The sequence below is a fragment of the Anomaloglossus baeobatrachus genome, chromosome 2, assembly GCF_048569485.1.
Source record: "Anomaloglossus baeobatrachus isolate aAnoBae1 chromosome 2, aAnoBae1.hap1, whole genome shotgun sequence".
Lineage (NCBI taxonomy): Eukaryota > Metazoa > Chordata > Amphibia > Anura > Aromobatidae > Anomaloglossus > Anomaloglossus baeobatrachus.
In genome coordinates, this window is record NC_134354.1 from 399,190,348 (window position 1) to 399,211,533 (window position 21,186).

At 53.5% G+C, this 21,186-nt stretch overlaps 1 protein-coding gene across 4 annotated transcripts in view; it reads left to right on the forward strand.

The window, feature by feature from the left end:
* SRRM1 (serine and arginine repetitive matrix 1) overlaps nt 1-21,186 on the forward strand; it is a 165,785-nt gene that overhangs the window by 111,690 nt on the left and 32,909 nt on the right. For 3 of the 4 annotated variants that reach the window (XM_075336082.1, XM_075336084.1, XM_075336085.1), the window contains one exon: nt 11,523-11,564. The exons of the other annotated variant lie outside the window; for it this stretch is intronic. In XM_075336082.1, coding sequence (XP_075192197.1) covers nt 11,523-11,564 — 42 coding nt within the window. The remainder of the gene's footprint in view (nt 1-11,522; nt 11,565-21,186) is intronic. 4 annotated transcript variants of the gene reach the window in all.

A 21,186-nucleotide genomic window follows, 5' to 3' on the forward strand; every position in this document is an offset into this window, starting at 1 on the left:
TGTGAGGTCGCTTCTGGCTGCATCTCCCAGATCACTCTGTGGAAGCAGCAACATGCCATCCTCAAAACGCAAGGCTGCCAAGGCCAGGGCTGTGTGTGCTGCGTGTGCTGCATGTGGGGCTGATCTACCAGCAGGCTCCCATTGTGTGCAATGCTCCGACCCGGTGCTGCTTCGCCAGCCGGAGTCAGGAGGGGTAGTGACCCAGGCTGAGACGCTTGTAAGTTCTGCCCCGGTGACAGGGACAGACTTTGCAGTTTTTGCGGATAATATGTCTGTGTCTATGGCAAAAATCCTTGAAACCTTGCAATCTATGCATGGGGCTCAGTCTTTGGACATGGCGAGGCCTCTGTCCTCAGGTCCCCCTCACTTGGATTTAATCCAGCCCACAGGGGGGTCCCCGGCTTCACAGGCCGTGGATTATGACTCAGATGATAGCCCCAGCCACCCTAAGCGAGCTCGCTGGGAAAGACCCTCGACGTCATCACACTGCTCAGGGTCTCAGCGCAATCAGTCTCCCTGTGATGTGTCTGATGAGAGTGATCAGGAATCCATTCCTGGAACCCCTCTCAACCTGGATACCCCTGATGGGGATGCCATGGTAAACGACCTTATCTCAGCCATCAATAGGCTGTTGGATATTTCTCCCCCAGCCCCTTCAGCAGAAGAGGCGGCTGCGGAGCAGGAGAAGTTTCGTTTCCTTTATCCCAAGCGTAAATTGAGTGCTTTCTTGGATCACTCTGACTTCAGAGAATCAATCCAGAAGCACGACGCTCACCCAGAAAGGCGTTTCTCTAAACGATCTAAAGATACGCGTTTCCCTTTCCCCCCTGAGGTGGTCAAGCGCTGGACACAGTGTCCAAAGGTAGACCCCCCGATTTCCAAACTCGCAGCTAGGTCTATAGTTGCAGTGGAGGATGGCGCTTCACTTAAAGATGCCAATGACAGACAGATGGACCTTTGGTTAAAATCTGTCTATGAAGCTATCGGCGCGTCGTTTGCTCCGGCATTCGCAGCCGTATGGGCACTCCAGGCTATTTCAGCTGGCTTAGCAAAAGTGGATGCTATCATACATCCAGCAGTGCCGCAAGTGGCGCACCTTACCACGCAGATGTCGGCGTTTGCGTCTTACGCTATCAATGCGGTCCTAGAATCTACCAGTCGCACCTCAATGGCGTCCGCCAATTCGGTAGTTTTGCGCAGAGCCTTGTGGTTAAAGGACTGGAAAGCAGATGCTGGTTCCAAAAAATGTTTAACCAGTTTGCCTTTATCTAGAGAGAGACTGTTTGGCGAGCCATTGGCTGATATCATTAAGCAGTCCAAGGGTAAAGACTCCTCTTTACCACAACCCAGAACAACCAAACCTCAGCAGAAAAAGTGGCAGCAGAGGTTTCAGTCCTTTCGAGGTTCGGGCAAGACACCATTTACCTCGTCCAAAGGGACTCAGAGGACGCAAAGAAACTCAGATTCGTGGCGGGCTCACACGCGCCCCAAGAAAGCAAATGGAGGTACCGCTTCCAAAGCGGCTACCTCATGACTTCCAGCCCCCTCCCTACGCATCGCCGGTCGGGGGCAGGCTCTCCCGCTTTTCCGGCATTTGGATGTCACAGGTCAAAGACCGGTGGGTGACGGACATTTTGTCTCGCGGGTACAGAATCGAGTTCAATTCTCGTCCTCCAGCTCGGTTCTTCAGAACCTCCCCACATCCAGACCGAGCAGATGCTCTGCTGCAGGCGGTGGACTCCCTAAGAGCGGAAGGAGTGGTGATCCCAGTCCCGCCTCAGGAACAAGGGCAAGGGTTTTACTCCAATCTCTTTGTGGTTCCAAAAAAGGACGGCTCGTTCCGTCCTGTTCTGGACCTAAAACGGCTCAACAAACATGTGCACGCCAGGAAGTTCCGGATGGAAACCCTGCGTTCTGTCATTGCCTCAATGTCCAGAGGAGACTTCCTTGCCTCAATAGACATCAAAGATGCTTATCTCCACGTGCCAATTGCTACAGAACATCAACGTTTTCTACGTTTTGTGATAGGAGACGACCATTTTCAGTTCGTAGCTCTGCCATTTGGTCTGGCGACAGCCCCACGGGTCTTCACCAAGGTCATGGCGGCGGTGGTAGCAGTCTTGCACTCTCAGGGACACTCGGTGATCCCTTACCTAGACGATTTATTGGTCAAAGCTCCCTCTCGAGAGGCATGTCAGCACAGCCTGAAGGCTACGCTGGAGACCCTACAGTCTTTCGGATGGATCATCAACTTTCCAAAGTCGATCCTATCACCGACTCAATCACTAACGTATCTTGGCATGGAGTTTCATACTCTAGCAGCGATAGTGAAGCTTCCGCTGGACAAGCAGCGGTCACTACAGACAGGGGTGCAATCTCTTCTGCAGGGCCAGTTGCATCCCTTGCGGCGCCTCATGCATTTCCTAGGGAAGATGGTGGCAGCCATGGAAGCAGTTCCCTTTGCGCAGTTTCATCTGCGCCCACTTCAATGGGACATTCTCCGCCAATGGGACGGGAAGTCAACGTCCCTGGACAGGAAAGTCTCGCTTTCCCAGACGGCCAAGGACTCCCTACAATGGTGGCTCCTTCCCACCTCATTGTCTCAGGGAAGATCCTTCCTGCCCCCATCCTGGGCAGTAGTCACGACAGATGCGAGTCTGTCAGGGTGGGGAGCAGTATTTCTCCACCACAGGGCTCAGGGGACGTGGACTCCGCAGGAGTCCACCCTTCAGATCAATGTTCTGGAGATCAGAGCAGTGTATCTTGCTCTACTGGCCTTCCAACAGTGGCTGGAAGGAAAGCAGATCCGAATCCAATCGGACAACTCCACAGCGGTGGCATACATCAACCACCAAGGAGGGACGCGCAGTCGGCAAGCCTTCCAAGAAGTCCGGCGCATTCTATTGTGGGTGGAGGACAGAGCATCCACCATATCCGCGGTTCACATCCCAGGCGTAGAAAACTGGGAAGCAGACTTCCTCAGTCGCCAGGGCATGGACGCAGGGGAATGGTCCCTTCACCCGGACGTGTTTCAGGAAATCTGTCGCCGCTGGGGAGTGCCGGACGTCGACCTAATGGCATCCCGGCACAACAACAAGGTCCCGGCATTCATGGCGAGGTCGCGCGATCAAAGAGCTCTGGCGGCAGACGCCTTGGTTCAAGATTGGTCGCAGTTTCAGCTCCCATACGTGTTTCCGCCTCTGGCGCTCTTGCCCAGAGTGCTACGCAAGATCAGATCCGAGTGCAGCCGCGTCATACTCGTCGCTCCAGACTGGCCGAGGAGGTCGTGGTATCCGGATCTGTGGCATCTCACGATCGGTCGACCGTGGTCACTGCCAGACCGACCAGACTTACTGTCCCAAGGGCCGTTTTTCCATCAGAATTCTGCGGCCCTGAACCTGACTGTGTGGCCATTGAGTCCTGGATCCTAGCATCTGCTGGATTATCTCAGGGAGTCGTTGCCACAATGAGACAAGCTAGAAAGTCGAATTCGGCTAAGATCTACCACAGAACGTGGAAGATTTTCTTGTCCTGGTGCTCTGCTCAGGGAGTGTCTCCCTGGCCATTTGCATTGCCCAAGTTTCTTTCCTTCCTGCAATCGGGGTTAGAAAAGGGCTTGTCGCTCAGCTCCCTTAAAGGGCAAGTTTCGGCACTATCCGTGTTTTTTCAGAAGCGTCTAGCACGTCTTCCTAAGGTGCGCACGTTCCTGCAGGGGGTCTGTCATATTGTGCCCCCGTACAAGCGGCCGTTAGATCCTTGGGATCTGAACAGGGTACTAGTTGCTCTCCAGAAGCCGCCTTTCGAGCCTCTGAAGGAAGTTTCCTTTTCTCGGCTGTCACAGAAAGTGGCGTTTCTTGTTGCGATCACATCGCTTCGGCGAGTGTCTGAGCTGGCAGCTCTGTCATCCAAGGCTCCCTTCCTGGTGTTCCACCAGGACAAGGTAGTGCTGCGCCCTATTCCGGAGTTTCTCCCTAAGGTCGTATCCTCTTTTCATCTTAATCAGGATATATCCTTGCCTTCTTTTTGTCCTCATCCGGTTCACCGGTATGAAAAGGACTTACGTTTGCTAGATCTGGTGAGAGCACTCAGAATCTACATTTCCCGAACGGCGCCCATGCGCCGTGCCGATGCACTTTTTGTCCTTGTCGCTGGTCCGCGCAAGGGGTTGCAGGCTTCTAAAGCCACCCTGGCTCGATGGATCAAAGAACCAATTCTAGAGGCCTACCGTTCTGCGGGGCTTCCGGTTCCTTCAGGGCTAAAAGCCCACTCAACCAGAGCCGTGGGTGCGTCCTGGGCATTTCGTCACCAGGCTTCGGCTCAACAGGTGTGCCAGGCAGCTACCTGGTCCAGTCTGCACACTTTCACCAAGCATTATCAGGTGCATACCTATGCTTCGGCGGATGCCAGCTTAGGTAGAAGAGTCCTGCAGGCGGCAGTGACACCCCTGTAGGGGAGGGCTGTTTTGCAGCTCTAACATGAGGTATTTCTTTACCCACCCAGGGACAGCTTTTGGACGTCCCAATCGTCTGGGTCTCCCAATAGAGCGCTGAAGAAGAAGGGAATTTTGTTACTTACCGTAAATTCCTTTTCTTCTAGCTCTTATTGGGAGACCCAGCACCCGCCCTGTTGTCCTTCGGGATGTTTTTTTGTTGTTTGCGGGTACACATGTTGTTCATGTTGAACGGTTTTTTCAGTTCTCCGATGTTATTCGGAGTTAATTTGTTTAAACCAGTTATTGGCTTCCTCCTTCTTGCTTTGGCACTAAAACTGGAGAACCCGTGATACCACGGGGGGGTATAGCCAGAGGGGGAGGGGCCTTGCACTTTTGATGTAGTGCTTTGTGTGGCCTCCAGAGGGCAGTAGCTATACCCCAATCGTCTGGGTCTCCCAATAAGAGCTAGAAGAAAAGGAATTTACGGTAAGTAACAAAATTCCCTTCTTTGTCCTCATGCAGTTCATCGGTATGAGATGAATTTACATTTGTTAGATCTGGTGAGAGCACTCAGAATCTACATTTCCCGCACGGCGCCCCTGCGCCGTTCCGATGCACTCTTTGTCCTTGTCGCTGGTAAGCGCAAAGGGTCGCAGGCTTCCAAAGCCACCCTGGCTCGATGGATCAAAGAACCAATTCTTGAAGCCTACCGTTCTGCTGGGCTTCCGGTTCCATCAGGGCTGAAGGCCCATTCTACCAGAGCCGTGGGTGCGTCCTGGGCATTACGACACCAGGCTACGGCTCAACAGGTGTGCCAGGCAGCTACCTGGTCGAGTCTGCACACTTTCACCAAACATTATCAGGTGCATACCTATGCTTCGGCAGACGCCAGCCTAGGTAGAAGAGTCCTGCAGGCGGCGGTTGCCTCCTCGTAGGGGAGAGCTGTTTTGCAGCTCTAACTTGAGGTATTAATTTACCCACCCAGGGACAGCTTTTGGACGTCCCAATCGTCTGGGTCTCCCAATGGAGCGACGAAGAAGGGAATTTTGTTACTTACCGTAAATTCCTTTTCTTCTAGCTCCTATTGGGAGACCCAGCACCCGCCCTGTTGTCCTTCGGGATTGTTGGGTTTTTTCGGGTACACATGTTGTTCATGTTGAACGGTTTTTCAGTTCTCCGATGTTACTCGGAGTGAATTTGTTTAACCAGTTATTGGCTTTCCTCCTTCTTGCTTTTGCACTAAAACTGGTGAGCCAGTGATCCCACTGGGGGTGTATAGCCAGAAGGGGAGGGGCCTTACACTTTTTAGTGTAATGCTTTGTGTGGCCTCCGGAGGCAGTAGCTATACACCAATCGTCTGGGTCTCCCAATAGGAGCTAGAAGAAAAGGAATTTACGGTAAGTAACAAAATTCCCTTCTTTGTTTTTCAATGAAACTTATTGATGGTATTGTGTCTCAAAGTTCTTTGTATCACTGAAATTAGTCTCAGATACCTGTGATAATTAGTTTGCCAGGTGAGCCCAATAAAAAAAAACCTGGATGTTCCACAATATTAAGCAGACCACAGTTTTCAAGTAACATGGGAAAGAAAAAGGATCTCTCTGCTGCCGAAAAGCATCAAATAGTGCAATGCCTTGGACAAGGGATGAAAACATTAGATATTTCACGAAAATCTAAGCGTGATCATCGTACTGTGAAGAGATTTGTGGCTGATTCTGAGCACATACGTGTTCGTGCTGATAAAGGCAGAATGAGGAAGGTTTCTGCCAGGCAACTCCATCGGATTAAGAGAACAGCTGCTAAAAAGCCATTACAAACCAGCAAACAGATATTTGAAGCTGCTGGTGCCTCTGGAGTCCCTCGAACCTCAACGTGTAGGATCCTTCAAAGGCTTGCTATGGTGCATAAACCTACTATTCGGCATTCCCTAAACAGTGCTCACAAGCAGACACTGTTGCAGGGGGCCCAGACATACATGAAGACTAATTTTCAAACAGTCTTGTTTACTGATGAGTGTCGAGCAGCCCTGGATGGTCCAGATGGATGGAGTGGTGGATGGCCACCATGTCCCAACAAGGCTGTGACGTCAGAAAGGAGGTGGAGGAGTCATGTTTTAGGCCGGAATCATGGGGAGACATCTGGTAGGCCCCTTTAGGGTTCCTGAAGGTGTGAAAATGACCTCTGCAAAGTATATAGAGTTTAACTGACAACTTTCTTCCATGGTACAAAAAGCAGAAACGTGTTTTCAGGAGCAAAATTATCTTCATGCATGACAATGCACCATTTCATGCTGCAAATAATACCTCTGTGTCATTGCTATTATGGGCATAAAAGTAGATAAACTCATGGTGTGGCCACCATCTTCCCCTGACCTCAACCCTATAGAGAACCTTTGGAGTATCATCAAGCAAAAGATCTATGAGGGTGGGAGGCAGTTCACATCAAAACAGCAGCTCTGGGAGGCTATTCTGACATCATGCAAAGAAATTCAAGCAGAAACTCTCCAAAAACGCACAAGTTCAATGGATGCAAGAATTGTGAAGGTGATATCAAAGAAGGGTTCCTATGTTAACATGAACTTGGCCTGTTAGGATGTTTTGGATTTAAATAGCTTTTTATTTCAGTGAATGTGACCTCTTAACACTGCAAATTCCACAAATGAGCATTTTCACTTCTTTAAAACATATAAAATGTTTAGAAACTCTACTGTGCCTAATAATTTGGAACAGTGCATTTGGAGTTTTTTTTAAATTTTGAAGATTATACTGTTATCATTGGGAGGTTCCTTCAATAAAATTAGATGTATACTCTAACGCAGGGGTGGGCAATTAATTTTCCCATGGGGCCGCATGAGAAATTGGGATGGTTTTAGAGGGCCGGACTAATGTAATTGGCTCAGTTCTACCCAATACTGTATATAGTATATACTATCCCTTCATAAACAAACAGTAAGTTAAACAACAATAAGATTCAATGAAAATGTGGGGGGCATACACATTACTGGGATCAGTGGAGGGCATAGACATTACTTGGGTCAGTGGAGGGCATAGACATTACTGGGGTCAGTGGGGGGGCATACACATTACTGGGGTCAGTGGGGGGGCATACACATTACTGGGGTCAGTGGGGGGCATACACATTACTGGGGTCAGTGGGGGGCATACACATTACTGGGGTCAGTGGGGGGGCATAGACATTACTGAGGTCAGTGGGGGGCATACACATTACTGGGGTCAGTAAGTGGCAGACATTACTGGGGTTAGTAAGTGGCATAGACATTACTGGGGACTGTGAAGCAGACATATTGACAGTGGTGGCCAGTGGGGCATGCATACTGACAGTGGTGGCCAGTGGGGCATGCATACTGACAGTGGTGGCCAGTGGGGCATGCATACGGACAGTGGTGGCCAGTGGGGCATGCATACTGACAGTGGTGGCCAGTGGGGCATGCATACTGACAGTGGTGGCCAGTGGGGCATGCATGCTGACAGTGGTGGCCAGTGGGGCATGCATACTGACAGTGGTGGCCAGTGGGGCATGCATACTGACAGTGGTGGCCAGTGGGGCATGCATACTGACAGTGGTGGCCAGTGGGGCATGCATACTGACAGTGGTGGCCAGTGGGGCATGCATACTGACAGTGGTGGCCAGTGGGGCATGCATACTGACAGTGGTGGCCTGTGAGGCATGCATACTGACAGTGGTGGCCTGTGAGGCATGCATACTGACAGTGGTGGCCTGTGAGGCATGCATACTGACAGTGGTGGCCTGTGAGGCATGCATACTGACAGTGGTGGCCTGTGAGGCATGCATACTGACAGTGGTGGCCTGTGAGGCATGCATACTGACAGTGGTGGCCAGTGGGGCATGCATACTGACAGTGGTGGCCAGTGGGGCATGCATACTGACAGTGGTGGCCTGTGAGGCATGCATACTGACAGTGGTGGCCAGTGGGGCATGCATACTGACAGTGGTGGCCAGTGGGGCATGCATACTGGCCTTGGAGACGCTGAGGGCACAGGCAGGCAGCACAGCAGCAGCAGAGCCTGAGGCCTGTGGGGCATGCATACTGACAGTGGTGGCTACTGGGGCATGCATACTGACAGTGGTGGCTAGTGGGGAATGCACTCTCACAGTGGTGGCCAGTGGGGCATGCATACTGACAGTGGTGGCCAGTGGGGCATGCATACTGACAGTGGTGGCCAGTGGGGCATGCATACTGACAGTGGTGGCCTGTGAGGCATGCATACTGACAGTGGTGGCCTGTGAGGCATGCATACTGACAGTGGTGGCCAGTGGGGCATGCATACTGACAGTAATGGCCAGTGGGGCATGCATACTGGCCTTGGAGACGCTGAGGGCACAGGCAGGCAGCACAGCAGCAGCAGAGCCTGAGGCCTGTGGGGCATGCATACTGACAGTGGTGGCTACTGGGGCATGCATACTGACAGTGGTGGCTAGTGGGGAATGCACTCTCACAGTGGTGGCCAGTGGGGCATGCATACTGACAGTGGTGGCCAGTGGGGCATGCATACTGACAGTGGTGGCCAGTGGGGCATGCATACTGACAGTGGTGGCCAGTGGGGCATGCATACTCACAGTGGTGGCTAGTGGGGCATGCATACTGACAGTGGTGGCCAGTGGGGCATGCATACTGACAGTGGTGGCTAGTGGGGCATGCATACTCACAGTGGTGGCTAGTGGGGCATGCATACTGACCAGTGGTGGCTAGTGGGGCATGCATACTGACAGTGGTGGCTAGTGGGGCATGCATACTCACAGTGGTGGCTAGTGGGGCATGCATACTGACCGTGGTGGCCAGTGGGGCATGCATACTGGCCTTGGAGACGCTGAGGGCACAGGCAGGCAGCACAGCAACAGCAGAGCCTGAGGCCTGTGGGGCATGCATACTGACAGTGGTGGCTACTGGGGCATGCATACTGACAGTGGTGGCTAATGGGGAATGCACTCTCACAGTGGTGGCTAGTGGGGCATGCATACTGACAGTGGTGGCCAGTGGGGCATGCATACTGACAGTGGTGGCTAGTGGTGCATGCATACTCACAGTGGTGGCTAGTGGGGCATGCATACTGACAGTGGTGGCCAGTGGGGCATGCATACTGACAGTGGTGGCTAGTGGGGCATGCATACTCACAGTGGTGGCCAGTGGGGCATGCATACTGACAGTGGTGGCCAGTGGGGCATGCATACTGACAGTGGTGGCCAGTGGGGCATGCATACTGACAGTGGTGGCCAGTGGGGCATGCATACTGACAGTGGTGGCCAGTGGGGCATGCATACTGACAGTGGTGGCTAGTGGGGCATGCATACTCACAGTGGTGGCCAGTGGGGTATGCATACTGACAGTGGTGGCCAGTGGGGCATGCATACTGACAGTGGTGGCCAGTGGGGCATGCATACTGACAGTGGTGGCCAGTGGGGCATGCATACTGACAGTGGTGGCTAGTGGGGCATGCATACTCACAGTGGTGGCTAGTGGGGCATGCATACTGACAGTGGTGGCCAGTGGGGCATGCATACTGACAGTGGTGGCTAGTGGGGCATGCATACTCACAGTGGTGGCTAGTGGGGCATGCATACTCACAGTGGTGGCCAGTGGGGCATGCATACTGACAGTGGTGGCCAGTGGGGCATGCATACTGACAGTGGTGGCTAGTGGGGTATGCATACTCACAGTGGTGGCTAGTGGGGCATGCATACTCACAGTGGTGGCCAGTGGGGCATGCATACTGACAGTGGTGGCCAGTGGGGCATGCATACTGACAGTGGTGGCTAGTGGGGCATGCATACTCACAGTGGTGGCTAGTGGGGCATGCATACTCACAGTGGTGGCCAGTGGGGCATGCATACTGACAGTGGTGGCCAGTGGGGCATGCATACTGACAGTGGTGGCTAGTGGGGCATGCATACTGACAGTGGTGGCTAGTGGGGCATGCATACTCACAGTGGTGGCTAGTGGGGCATGCATACTGACAGTGGTGGCCAGTGGGGCATGCATACTGACAGTGGTGGCCAGTGGGGCATGCATACTGACAGTGGTGGCTAGTGGGGCATGCATACTGACAGTGGTGGCTAGTGGGGCATGCATACTCACAGTGGTGGCCAGTGGGGCATGCATACTGGCCTTGGAGACGCTGAGGGCACAGGCAGGCAGCACAGCAGCAGCAGAGCCTGAGGCCTGTGGGGCATGCATACTGACAGTGGTGGCTACTGGGGCATGCATACTGACAGTGGTGGCTAGTGGGGCATGCATACTCACAGTGGTGGCCAGTGGGGCATGCATACTGGCCTTGGAGACGCTGAGGGCACAGGCAGGCAGCACAGCAGCAGAGCCTGAGGGCTCCTCTGGCTGCTTTCACTGAGTCCCCTGTGTGTCTGCTTCCTCTATTGCAGGCACAGGGGGGACCTGAGAAGGCACAAGGGCTGCTCCCCTGCTCCCCCCTTCTGCAGCCACTTTGCCCTCTCACCGGTGTAACTTCTGCACAAGTGCACATTACCTCAGTTTGTAGACCAAACGTTTTTGAAGTGGCTGCTGTGGATATAAATCGGTCATGTGAGGATCCCAGGGTAGAAGGGGCAGGCAAAGGGGGCGCGGCCAGCATCGACAGAGCAAGAGGAGGGGACAAGGGAGGCATCCGAGGAGTGTGATCAGCAACCAGAGGGGGCATGACAGGCAGAGTGGGGGCGTGGCAGCTGCTTATCACTGCACTGCGGGAATCATAGCTCCCGGCAGTGAGAGCAAGGCTGAGGCATAGATCAGGCCACGCCTCCAACTCTTAGCAAGACAGGCGGGCCGGTCACAGACAGTAGGCGGGCCGCATCTGGCCCGCGGGCCGCCCCTTGCCCAGGTCTGCTCTAACGGGTGATGACTTTTATTAGACTGACTGTCATTTGCACCGACCATTTAGGAAAATCAGAGAAAAATATAATTTGCATAATAATTTGGAACTTGGTGTAGTCAAAGTGGGCGGACCTGTCATCTGCTACTGTGCAGAAAGTTGCTACTCTTTTTGCATATTTTATGGAATATGCTCTTGAAACGTGAACTGTTTTTCCTCCTTGCTCTCAGGATGCAGGCGCTGAAAAGGTGGCAATCACCTCCACTTAAAAGGTTGGTTTAGGATTTTGTAATTGTTTACTACTAGATGTAGACATTTAGAATTTAGTTCAGTTGACGCTGTGGCTGGATAAAATGTATAGCCTTTTACATTTCTTCGGCGCTCCATTGGGAGACCCAGACGATTGGGTGTATAGCACTGCCTCCGGAGGCCACACAAAGCAATTACACTAAAAAGTGTAAGGCCCCTCCCCTTCTGGCTATACACCCCCAGTGGGATCACTGGCTCACCAGTTTTCTGCTTTGTGCGAAGGAGGTCAGACATCCACGCATAGCTCCACTGTTTAGTCAGCAGTAGCTGCTGACTATATCGGATGGAAGAAAAGAGGGCCCATACTAGGGCCCCCAGCATGCTCCCTTCTCACCCCACTTGCGGTTTGTAAGGTTGAGGTACCTATTGCTGGTACGGAGGCTGGAGCCCACATGCTGTTTTCCTTCCCCATCCCCCTGAGGGGCTCTGAGGAAGTGGGATCTTTCCGGCCACCAAGCCCTGAGGCCGGGCTCCATCCACAGACCCATAGAACCTGCTGGATGTGGAGCGGGAGTGCCGTTCAGGGACAAGGCCCTGCAACTTTCAGGTACTCTGTGTCCCCGTATGGCAGGCCACGCACACTCCAGGCTTGCTGGGTGTGCTAGTGCGCCGGGGACTGTAGCGCTGTGCGCTGGGCTTATAGTCCCTGCAGATTACTGGGGGACTTTACGTGTGGGGACCGCCGCGCCGACCGCCCCTGGAGCGGCGGCGCAGCTGCGACTTGTAGTGCGCCGGGGACGCGCCGACCGCGCTTTTACGGCGGCGGCGCTTCTAACTTTAGTCCCCGGCTTTTGCGGCCTAGCGCCGCTTCATTCCCGCCCCCACCCTGTCACTCAGGGACAGGGAGAGACGCTGTTCTATAGCAGCGCCGAGGGCTGGAGCCTTATTTGCATTCTCCAGCCCCCTTTACTAGACACAGTGGGCGCCGGGTTCCCGCTCTTGTCTCAGGCACGCCCTCGGCCCGCCCCTCTCCTCTGGACGCCGGCAGCCATTCCGGCACGCAGAGCGGGAAAACGGAGACACTGAGCTACCAGTACAGGATTCCGGCGCCACACTCCCGCTTTTGTGCGGGCGGTAAGCGGCAACTAAAGTGCTGACCCACTAATGCCGAAGTGTCCTGTTGTACTTTTGTACGGTCGCTATTCAGGATGCAGACCTAGAAACAGCAGCAAAAGATCAGGGGTGCTAAAGCACAGACTCTATATGCTGCTTGTCTTGCATGTGCTGCAGTGTCATGTGTCCTTTATGCTTGTATGCTTTACATTGCACTGTAAGGGCTATTCTTGGCTGTCTACCCGCCTAGATGGCTAGACAGCGGCAGCAAACAGCAATGGTGCTAAGACACAAGCTTTCAATGCTGCTTGGATTGCATGTACTGCAGAGTTTATTTTCATGCTTGTACATTCACTGCATGTCGCTATTCTTGGCTAATGCTCCTTGATGACTAGACAACAGCAGCAGAAAAGCAAGGGTGCTAAGGCACAAGCTTTCAATGCTGCTTGGATTGCATGTGCTGCAGTGGTTATTTTCATGCTTGTATGCTATACATTCACTGTATGTCGCTTTTCCTGGCTAATGCTCCTGAATAACTAGACAACGGCAGCAGAAAAGCAAAGGTGTCAAGGCACAGGCTTTCTATGCTCCTTGTACTGCATGTGCTGAAGTGTTTATTGTACTTCATGCTTGTATGCTATACATTGCACTGTACGGTCGCTATTCTTGGCTAATGCTCCTAGATGGCTAGACAGCAACAGCAAAAAAAAAAAAAAAAACCATGGGTGCCAAGGCACAGGCTTTCTTTGCTGCTTGTACTGCATGCGACTGTTCCAGGACCCCCAGTGTGTGCAATTACTCAACGGGGTCTCTGCTACAGGTGGCCAAAAGAACCACCTGTGATCCCTGTCCAGGGACAGGGACGGAGTTGCAGTTTCCGCTGATATATTGTCTGTGGCTATGACTAACATCTTACAGACTTTGCAGTCCAGACAGACCTTGGGCAATGTTGATTCAATGCCGCTGGCCACCCTGATTTCGAAACAAATCATGGCTCCAGGAGGGTCCCATGCATCCCAGGGTGCAGGCTCTGACACGGACGACAGTCCCAGACGGCCTAAGCGAGCTCCCTAAGAACGGCCCTCGACTTCATCACAGTACTCTCTGTATGATGAGGCAGACGTAGCTGTTCAGGACTCTGATCCTGAGACCGCTCTCAATCCGGATACACCGGATGGTGACGCTATAGTGAATAATCTTATAGCGTCCATCAATGGAAGGTTGGGTATTTCTCCCTCAACTCCTCCAGTGGAGGGGTCAGCTTCACAGCAGAAGAAATCCCTATTTCGGTATCTCAAGCGTATATTGAGTACTTTTCTGGTCACTCTGACTCCAGAGAAGCAGTCCAGGAACATCACGCTTATCCCGATAAGCGTTTCTCCAACCGTATTGAAGATACGCGTTGTCTCTTCCCCCCTGACGTGCTCAAGCGCTCCAAGGGTGGATCCCCCAATCTCCAGGCTTGCGGCTAGATCTATAGTTGCAGTGGAAGATGGGACTTCACTTAAAGATGCCATTGACAGACAGATAGCCCTATCGGCGGGTCGGTTGCCCCGGCATTCGCAGCCATAGAGGCACTCCAAGCTATTTCAGCTAGTATTGCGCAGAGGGACGCGGTCACATGTACATCTTGGCCGCAGTAGCGTCCTTCACCTCGCAATGTCGGCATTGCGACTCAAGCTGTTTATGCTGTCCTGGACTCTACGAGCCGTACGTCAGTGGCGTCCGCCAACTCCGTGTTGTTACGCTCCTAGTGTTAAGGGATTGGAGTAGATGCTGCTTCCACAAAAGTGCTTAACCAGATTGCCTTTATCTGGTGACAGACTGTTTCGTGAGCGGTTGGATTAAATCATTCAACTGTCCAAGGGTACGGATTCTTCCTTACCCCAGCTATCAAACAAGACCCATCAGGAGAAGGGACAGTCGAGGTTTCGGTCCTTCCCAGGCTCGGGCACGTCCCAATTGCCCTCGTCCAACAGGACTCAAAAGGCTCAGAGGGGCGCAGGTTCCTGGCGGGCTCAATCACGCCCGGAGAAGGCAGCCGGAGGAACCGCTACCAAGGCGGTTTCCTCATGACTTTCAGCCCTCTCTCTCCGCGTCCGCGGTCGGTGGCAGACTCCCCCGCTTTAGCGACATTTAACTGCCACAGGTCAATGGCCGGTGGGTGAGAGACAGTTTGTCGCAAAAACTTCCTCACCGGCCGAGCCGAGGCTCTTCTGCAGGCAGTAGGAGTCGTAATCCCGGTTCCTCCTCAGGAACAAGAGACACTTTTTACTCCGATCTGGTCGGGGTGACAAAATAGGACGACTCCTTCCGTTCCGTTCTGGACCTTAAACTGCTCAACAAGCACGTGAAAACCAGGCGGTTCCGGATGTAACCCTCCGCTCCGTCATTGCCTCAATGTCTCAAGGAGATTTCCTAGCATCAATAGACATCAGGATGCTTATCTCCACGTGCCGATTGCTCCAGAGCACCGGCGTTTGCTACGATTCGTTATTGAAGACGAGCATCTTCGGTTCGTAGCCCTACCCTTCGGTCTGGCGACAGCCCCACGGGTTTTCACCAAGTTCATGGCAGCAGTGGGACCACTCCCGCACTCTCAGGGTCACCCTGTGATCCCTTACTTAGACCATCTACTTGTCAAGGCACTCTTTTAAGAGGCATGCCAACACAGCCTGAACATGGCGCTGGAGACTTCCCAGAGTTTCGGGTGGGTCCTCAACTTTTCAAAGTTAAACCCAATCGCTGGCATATCTTAGCTTGGGGTTTCACACTCCCTCAGCGATGGTGAAGCTTCCACTGGACAAACAGCGGTCACTACAGACGGGGGTGCAGTCTCTCCTTCAAGGAGACACCTCATCCAGAGGCAGTCCCTTTCACGCAGTTTCATCTGCGTCCACTTCAATAGAACATTCTTCGCTTATGGGAGGGGAAGTCTATGTCCCTACACAGGAACGTCCCCCTTTCTCAGACGATCAAGGACTCTCTTCAGAGGAGTCCACTCTTCAGATCAATTGTCTGGAGCTCTGGGCAGTGCATATGGCACTGCAAGACTTCCTGCAGTGGCTGGAAGGCAAACAGATCCGAATTCAGTCGGACAATCCACAGCGGTGGCATACATCAACCACCAAGGCGGACTACGCAGTCGGCGAGCCTCCCAGGAAGTCCGCCGGATTCTGCTAGGGGTGGAAGACAGAGCATACACCATATCCGCAGTTCACATCCCGGGCGTAGAAAACTGGGAAGCAGACTTCCTCAGTCACCAGGGCGTGGACGCAGGAGAATGGTCTCTGCACCCGGACGGGTTTCACGAATCCGCACAACAGCAAGGTCCCGGTTTTCATGACGATCAAAGAGCTCTGGCGACAGGCATCTCACGGTCGGTCAACCGTGGGCACTACCAGACCGGCCAGACTTACTGTCCCAAGGGCCGTGTTTCCATCTGAATTCTACGGCCCTGAACCTACTGTGTGGCCATTGCGTCCTAGATCCTAGTGTCCTCAGGATTATCCCACGGGGTCGTTGCCACCATGAGACAGGCTATGAAGCCCACGTCTGCTAAGATCTACCACGGAAGTGGAAGATTTTCTTTTACTGGTGCTCTGTACAAGGAGTGTCCCCCTGGCCATTGGCATTGCCTACTTTTCTTTCCTTCCTGCAATCTGGGTTGGAAAAGGGCTTGTCGCTCGGCTCCCTTAAAGGGCAAGTCTCGGCGCTATTGGTGTTTTCTTCAGCGCTCTATTGGGAGACCCAGACGATTGGGGTATAGCTACTGCCCTCTGGAGGCCACACAAAGCACTACATTAAAAGTGCAAGGCCCCTCCCCCTCTGGCTATACCCCCCCGTGGTATCACGGGTTCTCCAGTTTTAGCTTTGTGTGCGAAGGAGGTCAGACATTCCATGCATAGCTCCACAGATTTTAGTCAGCAGTAGCTGCTGACTGTTTCGGATGGAAGAAAAGAGGACACATATAGTGTCCCCAGCATGCTCCCTTCTCACCCCTGGATGGTGTTGTAAGGTTGAGGTACCTATTGCTGGTACAGGGCTGGAGCCTGACATGCTGTTTTCCTTCCACATCCCCTGGTAGGGCTCTGTGGAAGTGGGATCCTGCCGGCCTCTCAGCTCTGATGCCGGGCTCCATCCACAGACCCATTAGAACCTGATGGAGACGGAGCAGGAGTACGATCAGGGACAGGCCCTGCATCATACAGGTACTCTGTGTCCCCGGCAGGCACAGACACACTCCGGGCTGGCTGGGTGTTGTAGTGCGCCGGGGACCGCAACGTGGAGTTGGTGTCCCTACAGATTACTGGGGGACTTTTTTGTGTATGGGAACGCAGCGCCGACCCCCTCTGGATCGGGCGGCGCTGCTGTGACTTGTGGTGCGCCGGGGATCCGCCGTCCGCGCTTTTACGGCGGCGGCGGTTATAAATTTAGTCCCCGGCTTTTTGGGCCTAGGACGCCGGCAGCTCCGATTCGTTCCCGCCCCCACCCTGTCATTCAGGGTAGGGGAGAGACGCTGTTCGCTAGCAGCGACGAGGGCTGGAGCCTGATTTACATGCTCCAGCCCTCTCACTTGGCACAGAGGGAAGCAGGCTTCCCGCTCTTGGCCAGGAACGCCCAGGGCCCGCCCCCCTTCCTCTCTCGAGACGCCGGCAGCCATTACATGCATGCCTGGCTGGAGGAAGGACGCAAGGCTCTGGGAGACCTGGACTAGGGGCTATCTGGCGACCACACACCCGCTTTTTTAAGCGGGCGGTAAGCGATTTGTCTGTGCTGGTCCCTCTAGTGCCTCACAGTGTATCGGTGTACTGTGTACAGATATATAGATATTGTATTTCTTGCACTGTGAGGTTGCTTCTGGCTGCATATCCCAGATCGCTCTGTGGAAGCAGCAACATGTCATCCTCAAAACGCAAGGCGGCCAAGGCAAAAAGGGCTGTGTATACTGCGTGTGCTGCATGCGGGGCTAATCTACCAGCAGGCTCCGATGACCCCCATTGTGTGCAATGCTCCGACCCGGTGCTGCTTCGCCAGCCGGAGTCAGGAGAGGTAGCGACCCAGGCTGAGACGCTTGTCAGTTCTGCCCCGGTGACAGGGACAGACTTTGCAGTTTTTGCAGATAATATGTCTGTGTCTATGGCAAAAATCCTTGAAACCTTGCAATCTATGCATGGGGCTCAGTCTCTGGGCACGGCGAGGCCTCTGTCCTCAGGTCCCCCTTACTTGGAATGTATCCAGCCCACAGGGGGGTCCCCGGCTTCACAGGCCGAGGATTATGACTCAGATGATGGCCCCAGCCACCCTAAGCGAGCTCGCTGGGAAAGACCCTCGACGTCTTCACACTGCTCAGGGTCTCAGCGCAATCAGTCTCCCTGTGATGTGTCTGATGAGAGTGATCAGGAATCCACTTCTGGAACCCCTCTCAACCTGGATACCCCGGATGGGGATGCCATGGTAAACGACCTTATCTCAGCCATCAATAGGCTGTTGGATATTTCTCCCCCAGCCCCTTCAGCAGAAGAGGCGGCTGCGGAGCAGGAGAAGTTTCGTTTCCTCTATCCCAAGCGTAAATTGAGTGCTTTCTTGGATCACTCTGACTTCAGAGAATCAATCCAGAAGCACGACGCTCACCCAGAAAGGCGTTTCTCTAAACGATCTAAAGATACGCGTTTCCCTTTCCCCCCTGAGGTGGTCAAGCGCTGGACACAGTGTCCAAAGGTAGACCCCCCGATTTCCAAACTTGCAGCTAGATCCATAGTTGCAGTGGAGGATGGCGCTTCACTTAAAGATGCCAATGACAGACAGATGGACCTTTGGTTAAAATCTGTCTATGAAGCTATCGGCGCGTCGTTTGCTCCGGCATTCGCAGCCGTATGGGCACTCCAGGCTATTTCAGCTGGCTTAGCAAAAGTGGATGCTATCATGCATCCAGCAGTGCCGCAAGTGGCGCACCTTACCACGCAGATGTCGGCGTTTGCGTCTTACGCTATCAATGCGGTCCTAGAATCTACCAGTCGCACCTCAATGGCGTCCGCCAATTCGGTAGTTTTGCGCAGAGCCTTGTGGTTAAAGGACTGGAAAGCAGATGCTGGTTCCAAAAAATGTTTAACCAGTTTGCCTTTATCTAGAGATAGACTGTTTGGCGAGCCATTGGCTGACATCATTAAGCAGTCCAAGGGTAAAGACTCCTCTTTACCACAACCCAGAACATTCAAACCTCAGCAGAAAAAGTGGCAGCAGAGGTTTCAGTCCTTTCGAGGTTCGGGCAAGACACCATTTACCTCGTCCAAAGGGACTCAGAGGACGCAAAGAAACTCAGATTCGTGGCGGACTCACACACGCCCCAAGTAAGCAAATGGAGGTACCGCTTCCAAAGCGGCTACCTCATGACTTCCAGCCCCCCCCCTCCGCATCGCCGGTCGGGGGCAGGCTCTCCCGCTTTTCCGGCATTTGGATGTCACAGGTCAAAGACCGGTGGGTGACGGACATTTTGTCTCGCGGGTACAGAATCGAGTTCAATTCTCGTCCTCCAGCTCTGTTCTTCAGAACCTCCCCACATCCAGACCGAGCAGATGCTCTGCTGCAGGCGGTGGATTCCCTAAAAGCGGAAGGAGTGGTGATCCCAGTCCCTCCTCAGGAACAAGGGCAAGGGTTTTACTCCAATCTCTTTGTGGTTCCAAAAAAGGACGGCTCGTTCCGTCCTGTTCTGGACCTAAAACGGCTCAACAAACATGTGCACGCCAGGAGGTTCCGGATGGAAACCCTCCGCTCTGTCATTGCCTCAATGTCCAGAGGAGACTTCCTTGCCTCAATAGACATCAAAGATGCTTATCTCCACGTGCCAATTGCTACAGAACATCAACGTTTTCTACGTTTTGTGATAGGAGACGACCATTTTCAGTTCGTAGCTCTTCCGTTTGGTCTGGCGACAGCCCCACGGGTCTTCACCAAGGTCATGGCGGCGGTGGTAGCAGTCTTGCACTCTCAGGGACACTCGGTGATCCCTTACCTAGACGACTTATTGGTCAAAGCTCCCTCTCAGGAGGCATGTCAGCACAGCCTGAATGCTACGCTGGAGACTCTACAGTCTTTCGGATGGATCATCAACTTTCCAAAGTCGATCCTGTCACCGACTCAGTCACTAACGTATCTTGGCATGGAGTTTCATACTCTAGCAGCGATAGTGAAGCTGCCGCTGAACAAGCAGCGGTCACTACAGACAGGGGTGCAATCTCTCCTGCAGGGCCAGTTGCATCCCTTGCGGCGTCTCATGCATTTCCTAGGGAAGATGGTGGCAGCCATGGAAGCAGTTCCCTTTGCGCAGTTTCATCTGCGCCCACTTCAATGGGACATTCTCCGCCAATGGGACGGGAAGTCAACGTCCCTGGACAGGAAAGTCTCGCTTTCCCAGACGGCCAAGGACTCTCTACAATGGTGGCTCCTTCCCACCTCATTATCTCAGGGAAGATCCTTCCTGCCCCCATCCTGGGCAGTAGTTACGACAGATGCGAGTCTGTCGGGGTGGGGAGCAGTGTTTCTCCACCACAGGGCTCAGGGGACGTGGACTCCGCAGGAGTCCACCCTTCAGATCAATGTTCTGGAAATCAGAGCAGTGTATCTTGCCCTACTAGCCTTCCAGCAGTGGCTGGAAGGAAAGCAGATCCGAATCCAATCGGACAACTCCACAGCGGTGGCATACATCAACCACCAAGGAGGGACGCGCAGTCGGCAAGCCTTCCAAGAAGTCCGGCGCATTCTAATGTGGGTGGAGGACAGAGCATCCACTATATCCGCGGTTCACATCCCAGGCGTAGAAAACTGGGAAGCAGACTTCCTCAGTCGCCAGGGCATGGACGCAGGGGAATGGTCCCTTCACCCGGACGTGTTTCAGGAAATCTGTCGCCGCTGGGGAGTGCCGGACGTCGACCTAATGGCATCCCGGCACAACAACAAGGTCCCGGCATTCATGGCGAGGTCGCGCGATCAAAGAGCTCTGGCGGCAGACGCCTTGGTTCAAGATTGGTCGCAGTTTCAGCTCCCTTACGTGTTTCCGCCTCTGGCGCTCTTGCCCAGAGTGCTACGCAAGATCAGATCCGAGTGCAGTCGCATCATACTCGTCGCTCCAAACTGGCCGAGGAGGTCGTGGTATCCGGATCTGTGGCATCTCACGATCGGTCGACCGTGGTCACTGCCAGACCGACCAGACTTACTGTCCCAAGGGCCGTTTTTCCATCAGAATTCTGCGGCCCTGAACCTGACTGTGTGGCCATTGAGTCATGGATCCTAGCATCTGCAGGATTATCTCAAGGAGTGGTTGCCGCAATGAGACAAGCTAGAAAGTCGAATTCTGCTAAGATCTACCACAGGACGTGGAAGATTTTCTTATCCTGGTGCTCTACTCAGGGAGTGTCTCCCTGGCCATTTGCATTACCCAAGTTTCTTTCCTTCCTGCAATCGGGGTTAGAAAAGGGCTTGTCGCTCAGCTCCCTTAAAGGGCAAGTTTCGGCACTATCCGTGTTTTTTCAGAAG